Source organism: Apium graveolens, chromosome 1 (genome assembly GCF_009905375.1).
Source record: "Apium graveolens cultivar Ventura chromosome 1, ASM990537v1, whole genome shotgun sequence".
In the NCBI taxonomy this organism is placed as follows: domain Eukaryota; kingdom Viridiplantae; phylum Streptophyta; class Magnoliopsida; order Apiales; family Apiaceae; genus Apium; species Apium graveolens.
This window is the reverse complement of record NC_133647.1, coordinates 179,801,863-179,813,277: the sequence shown is the minus strand read 5'-3', so window position 1 is coordinate 179,813,277 and position 11,415 is coordinate 179,801,863. Positions and strand designations below refer to the sequence as shown.

The following is an 11,415-nucleotide window of genomic DNA, read 5'->3' as shown; positions in this document are numbered from 1 at the left end:
CCTCTATTTCTTTTCAGCGGCTTCCCAAAATCATTTTCGTAACCACGCAATAGTTCTTCAACCTCTGCTCCGCTTAATATATCAGGACATGATAGCATTTCCACATCTCCGTTAAATCTACACCTATCGGACCTCCATTTGTGATCTGGAGGGAGAAACTTTCGATGGTTTAAATACACAACCTTCTTAATATGTTTCAAATATGTCGATGAGGTCTCATAGTGACATGAAGGACAAGCCAGCTTTCCTTTCGTGCTCTAACCGGATAAAATCCCATATCCGGGGAAATCACTTATCGTCCATAATAGGCTTGCGTGTAGCTTAAACGTGTTGTCTAACCTGGCATCATAAGTTTCTATTCCAACAGCCCATAACTCCTTCAACTCTGCAATTAACGGTTGCATATACACATCAATTTCATTACCGGGATAAACTGGACCAGGGATTAAGGTTGAAAGAATTAGATTTTCGGGTTTCATGATTAACTAGGGGGGAGGTTATAATTTACGAGCACTACTGGCCAGGTGCTATGAGATATGTTCATTGATCCATATGGATTGAAACCGTCTGCCGCTAAACCAATCGTACATTTCGCATTTCGGCAGCAAATTCAGGATATTTACTGTCCATCGACTTCCAACCCTTTCCATCATCCGGATGCCTTAACCGTCCATCTTTCTTTCGTGATAAAGCATGCCATGTCATTGAGCTCGAGAAATTAGAGCTCAAGAACATTCTCTGCAGCCTTGGCTTTAAAGGGAAGTATCTCATCACTTTAGCCGGGATTTTAGGATTCGATGCTAGTTCTATGTTTGCATCAGACCTGGCCTTCGCCTTCTTTTCAACTACTCTCCATCTTGATGTTCCACACTTAGCACAATTCTCCAGCCTCTCATTTTCTGCCCAAAAGAGCATGCAGTCATTTGGACATGCATGTATCTTTTGGTAATCAAGTCCTAGGTCTTTAATCATACCCTTTGCCGCATTAAAAGAAGACGAAAGATTTACATGAGGGAAAACCTCCTTTATCAATTCAAGTAAGTCACTAAATCCTGATTCGCTAAATCCATGAATGCACTTTAGTTGATAAAGCATAACTAAGAAACTTAATCGACTAAATTTTTTACACTCGGGATATAACGGTTGTCCACCCTCCTTAACAAGGCGATAAAATTTCCTTGCGTCATCGTTTAGTCCTGTTCTACCAACGTGGTCAGTAACGTCATTAGTACCATATGCATTATGTATCATAGCATCAAATTCATCTCGAAGACCTACACCTATATTAATATCCATCTCATCAGCAACCCTATCTATCTCATGGGTTGAGACCTCGTAAATCCATTCAACGGAATGGGAACAAGGACCATTACAGACTAGATGTTCGTGTATAGCCTTAGCACCACTCCAAAAACGATTACCACATTTCTTACAAGGGCACTTAAGCTCGTTTCCTACGGCATATCGGGAAAATGCTTGGTTAACAAAAGCTTCAACTCCCTTCCTATATCTATCACTGTACTTGGGAAGTGTTACCCATTTCTCTCCTTCAACATCCATTTTCTACATAAATTTTTTGAAACAAAACCACAAAATTCACTTAAGTTTTCAACACAATCAAACAACAACAAGAACTAAGAACAAAAAAACAGACCAAGAACAGGGCAGTTTGACTTATAATTACAACAAGAACACAAAAAAACAGACCAAGAACAGGGCACTTTTGACTTAAAATAACATGGTATTTTGACTTTAAAACATCAAAAAATTAAAATAAAATTCTCAGAAATAGTCAGACCAAGAACCTACTAATTTTACAAAAACACAAAACAAAAACAAAATACAAAAGAACACAAAAAGCACAAAAAATACACAAAATTTTTACATGCATTCACAAATAATTAGAGAGAGGAGTGTTTGAAGAGTGAGAGAGATGAGTTTTACCTTATATCAAGCTTTAATCGAGTTTAATCGCGCTTCAATCGAGCTTCAAGTGAGAGAGATGAGCTTCAAGCCTTCGAGATATGAGAAAGCCTTCGAGATGAGCTTCGAGTTGCGACGGAGAGATGTGGGAGAGGTGTGAGAGAGGTGTGTGAAGGAGAGATGTGAAAGAGGTGTGAGAGAGGTGTGCGAGAGAGAGATTCGATGGAGGTCAGAGAGAGAGATGCGAGGGAGGTGAGAGAGAGAGGTGTGAATTTCTATGTAATAGATTTGGGGGTGAATTTTTGTCCAAATAAAAGTGTATTCAATTTTTGGTGCCAAAATAAAAGTGTAAAATAATTTTTGATATCCCGCCATCCCCAATTTCAGTGTTCCCGCCTGTGTTTTCGGTCAATTTGACCAAAAGCGTTACTATTATTGCAACATTACTTGAAATATGTTGCACGTTTTACAATTTTTTCAAATTGGACCTTAACCATGCAACACTTACGTATTTTATGTAACACTTTTATAAATTATTGCAATAGAGTTGAAAAATTTGTTCTACTGCAACATTTTCTGCAACACAATTATATTTTGTGCTTGCAATAGGCCATATTTGGTGTAGTGCATTTTGTAACACAGAGTTCTCTACCTAATATATATCTCTGGTGGAAAAGTTCAATCCACCAGAAAGTTTTTAAATACTTGTATTTAAATGCTTTGTGCTTTGATTTCTATTTTAATTTCATTCCGCATTATTGCAAAATCAAACAGAGTTATTTATTTATAGATAATTGTTCTTGAAATCTAAAAAGAAGCCAGAATTTCATTGAACCCCCCTTCTATAATTCTTGTTTAGATTGTTTGGGAATAACAATTGGTATCAGAGCAAGTTCTTGAAGAACAAAGAGTTTAAAGATCACAACAACTAACAAGATGAGCAGAAAATATGTTGGAGTAAAGATTCCATTTCTGTACAAAGACAAATATCACCATTAGAAGGTGCAGATGCACCTGCATCTCCTGTCTCAAGATGAAGCATATGTGGACTGCATTGAGAAAGGTCCACATGTCCCTATGAGAGCTTCTACAGGAAATGAACCATCTATCCCAAAGCCTAGAACAGAATGGCCTGATCCTGATATTGAACAAGTTCATAAGGATAATAGGCCATGAATATTTTGTTTAATGATGTTGATGGTGACATGTTTGACAACATCATAAACTGCAAAACTGCTAAGGATGTCTAGGACACAATTCAAGTTATATGTGATGGAATTGAACAGGTAAGGGAAAACAAAATGCAACTCTTGATTCAGCAATATGAGCATTTCCACAGTGAAGAAAGTGTATCACTCACTGACATTTTCAATAGATTTCAAAAATTACTGAATGCTCTAAAAATGCATGGAAGGATCTATCAAACAAAAGATTCAAACCTCAAATTCCTTAGATCTCTGCCAAAGGAATGGAAGCTATGGCAGTCTCATTGAGAAATTCTCGAGATTACAAGGAATTCACATTGAATAGACTGTATGGGATTCTAAAGACCTATGAGCTTGAAATAGAGCAAGATGAGAATCTGGAAAAGGAAGAAACAAGGGAGGATTCATTGTATTAGTTGCTGAGCAAGAAAAGGAGAAGGAGACAAAGGTTGAAGCTGTTGAATCTGCACCAAACCATAGAGTTTGTGAAGGCAAGGATAAAGGGCTAGTAGCTGAACATGAAGACAATCTTAATCAAGATGACATGGATGACATAGATGAGCATCTTGCTTTTCTATCCAGGAGATTTTCCAAGCTCAAATTCAAGAAGAATTTTGGAGCAGCCAAGTCAAACAGAAACATGGTTGATAAGTCCAAATTCAAATGTTTCAAGTGTGGCTTGGAAGGTCATTTTGCTAATGAATGCAAAAATTCTAACTCTGGTAAAAAGAAGTTTGAGCTTGTTGATTATAAACAGAAATATTTTGAGTTGCTCAAACAAAAAGAAAGGGATTTTATCATACAAGAAAATGACTGGGCTGTAGATGGATTAGAAGAGGATGAAGATACAAGCTATGTCAATCTAGCACTTATGGCCAAATCAGATGAAATAGAAGTCAGTTCATACAACAATCAGGGAAATAGAAAGAATCTTTGGTATTTGGATAATGGGTGCTCAAGGCACATGACTAGAGATTCTACCCTGCTCACTGAGTTCAAGGAGAGAGCTGGCCCAAGTATCACTTTTGGAGATGACAACAAAGGTTATACTGTGGGATATGGCTTGATCTCAAAGGATAATATCATCATTGAGGAAGTTGCCCTAGTGAATGGACTCAAGCACAATTTGTTGAGTATCAGCCAACTTTGTGACAAGGGCAACTTAGTAACATTTAATTATGAAGCCTGTGTTGTGACTAACAAGAGAAGCAACAAAGTGGTTCTCGCTGGAGTGAGAAAAGGGAATGTGTACTTAGCTGATTTCAACTCATCAAATATAGAATCTGTCACTTGTCTATTTATCAAGGCAAGTCAAGATGAAAGTTGGCTATGGCACAAGAAGCTGTCCCACCTTAAGTTCAAGACTATGGATGAGCTAGTCAGGAAAGATTTGGTAAGAGGTATTCCTCAAGTGGAATTCTCAAATGATGGACTGTGTGATGCATGTCAGAAAGGAAAGCAAATCAAGGCATCATTCAAAAAGAAGCTTGATTTTATAATTGAAGAACCTTTGCAACTATTGCACATGGATTTATTTGGACCATTCAATATATTGTCCATCTCAAGAAAAAGATACTGCCTAGTAATTGTGGATGATTTCTCAAATTTCTCTTGGACATATTTTCTAAAATCCAAAGATGAAGCTAGTGAAATCATCATCAATCACATAAGGCAAGTCAACAATCATCCTGATTTCAAAGTAAGAAGAATCAGGAGTGACAATGGAACTGAGTTCAAGAATTCTGTGATGAGATTATTTTATAAAGAGAATGGGATCATGCATGAATTTTCAGCAGCAAGAACCCCACAACAAAATGGTGTGGTGGAAAGGAAAACAGATCTTTTATTGAAGTTGCAAGAACAATGCTAGAAGAATCAAAGTTACCAACATATTATTGGGATGAAGCTTTAAATACTGCATGCTACACTAAGAATATTTCTTTGGTTAATCAAGCAAAATGCATGACACCCTACCAATTGTTCAAGAATAAGAAGCCAACAATAAACTTTCTTCATATCTTTGGATATGCAGTTGGAAAAGCATATAGAGTCTACAATCTCAAAACCAACATTGTTATGGAATCTGTACATGTTGTGTTTGATGATAGAAAGATTGAAGGACTGCAAGATGGAGATTTTCATGAAAGCCTCAAATTTGACAATGTTGAGATGATTTGTGAAGACAGTGATGATGAAAGTGATTAAGAACAAATATCTAAGGCAAATGCAGAAAAGTCTACAACCAATGAAGCACACAACTCAACATCCGCCGAAAGATCAAGTGCATAATCCATTGAAAGACAATCTGTATCATCCATTGAAAGGCAAAACTCAACATCTGTTGAACCATCAATAGAAATTGAGGGCCAATACAGATCACAATTAGAAAGGAACCCAACTACAAGTCAAAGATCCAAAAATTCAGGGGGAGTTTCTTCCAATCAAAACTCTGTCACACATCAAGACAACAATAAGGCCTCTTCATCTAGAGCTAATCTACCACAACAGAGAAAATGGAATAGAGATCACCCATTTGAACTAATCATTGGTGATGCATCTTCAAGAGTGCAAACAAGAAAAGCAACTCAAGAGGAATGTCTATATATCAGCTTTCTATCTCAGGAAGAGCCTAAAAAGGTAGAGGAAGCTTTGTTGGATCCTGATTGGGTTTTAGCTATGCAGGAGGAGCTAAACCAATTTGAAAGGAATAAAGTATGGAAGCTGGTACCCAAGACTAAAGGAAAGAATCCTATTGACACTAGGTGGGTATTCAGAAACAAGATGGATGAAAATAGCATAGTAGTCAAGAACAAAGCTAGATTGGTTGCTAAGGGCTACTGTCAACAAGAAGGAATTAATTTGGATGAAACATGTGCTCTTGTTGCAAGACTTGAAGCCATCAGAATCTTCTTAGCCTATGCAACCCATACCAATTTCAAGGTCTATCAAATGGATGTTAAAAGTGCTTTTCTTACTGGAGATTTGGAGGATAAGTCTATGTCAGTCAGCCTCCTGGTTTTGAAGACCCAAAATTTCCAGAATATGTCTACTATCTTTTGAAAGCACTTTATGGATTGAAGCAAGCACCTAGAGCCTGGTATGATACTTTGTCAAAGTTTTTCTTAGAAAATCACTTCACAAGAGGTACTGTTGAAAAAACTCTATTCTTTATAAATATTAATGGCTCTAGTATACTTGTTCAAATTTATGTAGATGATATTATATTTGGTTCTACAGATGAAAAACTTTGTAAAAATATTGCCAAACTAATGCAAAGTAAATATGAAATGAGCATGATGGGAGAACTAACTTACTTTCTTGGTTTACAAGTTAAACAAGTTAGCGATGGAATATTCATTAGTCAAACTAAATACATTTATGATCTTTTGAAGAAGTGACTTAATGAATTGCACATCTGCAAAAACTCCCATGGCCACTGCAACTAAACTTGAATTAAACACTACTGAAAAGTTTCTAGATATTTCAAGTTATAGAGGCATGGTTGGCTCACTTTTATATTTAATAGCCAATAGGCCAGATATAATGTTTGCTACATGTCTTTGTGCTAGATTTTAGGCTGATCCTAGAGAATCTCATTTAATAGCTATTAAGAGAATTTTCAGATATCTCAAAGAAACACCAAAACTTGGCATTTGGTATCCTAAAGATTCTGGTTTTGATCTAACTGGCTATTCAGATGCATATTATGCAGGTTATAAAATTGATAGAAAAAGTACAACATGAACCTGTCAATTTCTAGGAAATAAGCTGGTATCCTGGTTCAGTAAAAAGCAAAATTCAGTTTCTACTTCTACAGTTGAAGCTAAATATATTACTGCTGGTAGTTGTTGTGCTCAGATTTTATGGATGAAAAATCAACTGTTGGACTATGGTCTACAGGTGAATAGGATTCCTATTTTTTATGACAACACAAGTGCCATTGCAATTACTGAAAATCCAGTACAACATTCAAGGACCAAGCACATTGACATCAAGTACCACTTCATTAGAGAGCATGTTATGAATGGTACTGTGGAACTTCATTCTGTTCCAAGTGAGAAGCAACTTGCAGACATCTTTACCAAGCCACTTGATGAATCCACCTTTACTAGGTTGGTAAGTGAGTTAGGTATGCTTAATTACTCTTAATATATATTGATGTCTAAACAAATTGTAATGCAGCCAGAGTAAAAGTTGATATTTCCTGTCAAAGATAAAATTTTGGCTAAGTCAAAATTTATATCTCGATCGATGTTCATTATATGTTGAAAATGAACATGCGTTGAATTTTATTATCCGTAGAAATATCAATTATCACTCTGGGTACTTTTATTATCATCCGTTGAATTGCACTCAATCTTAGCCGTTATTTTTAAGCATCATCCGTCGAATTTACTTACAGCCTGTATGTATATTTCAACGGATAATTTTAGAATTTTGATAGTTTTCCTTATCTGTGAAACGGCTATTTTGGGCTAATTTGATTGGTTACTTTATTTACTTTTTAATTTTAGACAGTTTATCTCTGAGTAAGTATAAAAGCTAATTTCATTTCTATTTTTCACTTTTATCATTCTCAAGCAATTTCTCTAACTCTCTTCTTCTCATAGCAAATAATCTATTTCTGCAACTAACTCCAATCACAGAAATAGCACCAGTAGTCAAAATTATGTCCTCAACTGGGTTTATCTATGAAAAGAACAACTTTGTGGCTCTGGTAAACAAGAAAATTCCGGCATCTGAAGATTATCACAAGATGATGAACTTCATATTGAACTGCAAATTGAGTTATGCCATGCTTGAGTCTCCAACCATCTACTGTGAAGTTGTCGGAGAAAATTTGGACTACAGCAGTGTTCAACTCCAAGGACAAAACTATTACCTTCACTCTCAAAGGTAATGAACACTGTGTTAACTGTGGTGCTATTGAAAAATACTTTAAATTGCCTGAAAATAAACACTTACTTCACACACAGACACTGATGTGAGTAATATGCTAGTTTCTACGGGCTATGTTCTTGATGCCACTAAGTTAGGTGATGTTAGGAAATTGGGTCTTAAAAAAGAATGGAGTTTTCTGTGTGATTCATTCATTAAAGTGTTTTCCTGTAAAATTAGCAATTTTGATGTTGTATCTTACTCACTTGTTCACATGCTTTATATGCTCCTTAGTGATAAGTACTTCAATTTTAGCACCTCTGTTATGTATGAGCTAGGGAGTAAATTAAGGGATATTAAGAAAAGGACTAAGAATATTTATTATGCTAGATTCTTCATGATGATTGCTAATTTTGTTTCTGAGAATCTCTTAAATGAGAACCCAACAAACAAATTAGCTTGTTGAGTCAAAGAGAGAAGAGTTATTGCTGATCTAAATAGGACTAATCACCACAAGGATGTTCCCCTTGTGTACATGTCAATCATGGAACAGCCTCAGGTAAGTGAGGTAAACATTTCTGTCCCTACTACTTCTCAACCTATTACTTTTTTATAATCAAATGTGGCTATGACACCTATGATAGTGACCAAACAGGTGCCTACCCAAACCATCAAACCAACAGTTTCCAAATCCAAGTCTTCTCTCAAAAGAAACTAGTTGTAAAATCCACTAAAAGCCAATAAGGGAGTGTGAAGGGAAGTGAGACTAGTGAGGGACAGGGTGAACATCAAAGAAGCCCTAAGAATAAGGATGGAGAGGTGAGTGTATCTCAGCCTAGCCACACTACAGTTTCCCAACAAACTATAGTGCTTAACAAGGATATAAGCTCATTGCCAGTTGCATCCTCCCAAAAGGATGTGACTATTGAACAAATCTCTCAGCCAAGAGCACAAGCCAAGAAGGTTAGGGACACAAGCTCACCCCAGACTTATGTCGGAAAGAAGAAATAAAAAACCATTGGGGATACACAGGGTGCACACACTGTACCTATTGTAGTCAAAGACTCAGTTCATACACCTTCTCAAAGTCAGATTGATGTGGCTCTAATAAATGTGGAGTCACAACCAAAATCTTTAGTTATAGAAGCACCCAACACACCAAACTCACCCACAAATTCTTTGGTTATGGATATGATTCACACATCAATTTCTGATTCTCCATCTCTAACTCTCATGGAGAATCCAAAATCTACAGCAAGTGAGCACCATATTTTAGATGATTTGTTGGTTCACTTGCCACTCCTTTCTGATTCTACTGAGAATACTATGCAAAATCTCAAATCAATCTCCACAAATTCTACAGTAGTCTCTACTCCAAACTCGGTCATTTCTACTATCTCGATGGATATTGTTCATCTGTCTTCTAGTGATTGTATCTCGACGGATGTGCTTCACAACAGTCATCCGTTGAAACTTTCAACTACTATTTTGACGGATGTTTCTCATCCGTTGAATATCACTGCACCACTCAAAATTTCAACTACAGTCACAAGTGCAGATGATCTAGTGGTTGTACGGTCACTCTTAGGATTGAGGGAAGGGAGTGAACAGAGTGATAGGCTGAGTTGCTCTCAGGAAAATGGAGAGGAAATGAGTGAAACTCTGCAAGCTATTTCTTTCAGCTTGGCAAAAGTGAGTGAGTGGAGTCCCACCTTAGTAGGTGAAGGTGAGGGTGTGAGGGTGGGAAGCCAAGGGGAGCCCTTGATGCAAGAAAAGAGAGATTGTGAGAGAAAAGCAGGTATAGAAGAATGGGAAGATCCCATTATAAGTGAGTTAATAAATGTCAATGAGGCTGAAAAGATACTGCTATTTCAGCTAGGGGATCAAGTTGTCTTAGACTCTGTTTCTTATGAAGTTGAGGCATTTACTCACCCTGTTTCAGCTTATCAAGTTTTGGTTGAACAGGACAATGTGGCTGCTGAAAGAATGTTCAACTTGGTACACACTACTGCTTCTATGTAAAGGTCCAATGATGCCATCACAGCCATGCCACCCACAGCTGGTGATGATGTTGATTATGAAACTGGTGGTTCTGATGATATATTTGGGGATGAAGATGATGATAAAGGAGAGTTCATGGATATAGGGGAGAAGCAGGCCCTAGCTCAAGATCAAACTTTCCATCTTGGGTGTTTTCCAAAGCATGTGATGAGCACCATTTAAAATCCACTCTTTCTCACATCATTCAGCAGACTCAGACAGCCCTTTAAAACTACTATAAATGCCAACACCAAAAGACTTCTACAAGCACATCTGAACTTTCTCCAACTACATCAAATTCAATCTCTCAAATAAAATCTGGATGTCACTGAGTTGAAGACAAAAATTGATCAAGTCAAGAAGGATGTTACTGAGAGATTGGATGCTAAGTTTCCTAACACAACCATGCTAGACATCAACAGACAACTTAGGAAAAATTTTGATCTAGCCAGCAAGGTGGATTCCTTAGATAAAAGGCTCAAAACCCTGGAAACATCAATTACTAAATCCATCTACATCAAGCCCAACAAAATCAGCTACTAGAAACTGGTGGATGCACAAAATTTAACTTCCACTAAACTTGATGCTAACAAAAAGGGGGAGAAAGACTCAATTGTTTCAGTTAGCCAGGGGAGGTCAACAAGTGAAGGGGAGAAAGTGCTAAACATACAAGTTAGCAAGGTAATTGTTCTAGCAATTATTTTCACTAAGCCACCAGCCTTGGACAATATTGATCTGATCAAGATAGCAGCTGCTAAGTTGGAATCAAATGAAAAACTTAAAAAGCTTGATGTCGCGGCAGTTGAGTAAGAGCTGGATGCAAAATGGAAACAGCTTGATGAAAATATCAAGAAGAAATTTGGTCCAATTGAGAAGCAAAATAAGGTATTTTCTCACTTCTGCAAATTGAGACAAATTTCAGCTAATGAAACGAGCATAACGAACAAGGAAAGGGGTCAACCCTCATCAATAAAGTCTCCAAAGGCCAGTGTGATCTTTCAACCAAAAAGGAATTATCCAAAGAATTCAGACAAAAATCCACTGGACCTATCTTATGAAACCCCTAGGCCAGATGAAAAGAAGCTGCTTGCAAGATCTATTGCCTTATCCAAAGATCCCAGAGACACAGTGTCAAAGAACGAAATTGCTAAGATCTACAGGAATGGTAAACTAATCTGTGTAGTGGTTGGACATCCACGGTTTGCAAAGGCTAAGAAAAAAGAAAAGATGAGGCTTAAACAATAACAAAAGCAAGCTGCTTTAGAAGCCAAGAACCTAGCCAAGAAGCCTGCAACCACAGAAGTTACATTGCCTACTGTAACATCTGAAAATATGGATGAAGGAAAGGAGGAAGAACCAAAGCAGACAA

At 37.1% G+C, this 11,415-nt stretch overlaps 1 protein-coding gene across 1 annotated transcript; it reads right to left on the bottom strand.

Annotated features, from left to right (window-relative positions):
* Positions 1–573: 573 nt before the first annotated feature.
* On the bottom strand, positions 574–1,560 carry LOC141712399 (uncharacterized). Its single transcript, XM_074515327.1, has one exon. It carries the CDS (start codon positions 1,558–1,560, stop codon positions 574–576), a length of 987 nt encoding a protein of 328 aa, XP_074371428.1.
* Between the last annotated feature and the right edge of the window lie 9,855 nt (positions 1,561–11,415).

Excerpts from the sequence above, each read along its gene's own strand:
- LOC141712399 (XM_074515327.1), bottom strand. The coding sequence starts at position 1,560 with ATGGATGTTGAAGGAGAGAAATGGGTAACACTTCCCAAGTACAGTGAT.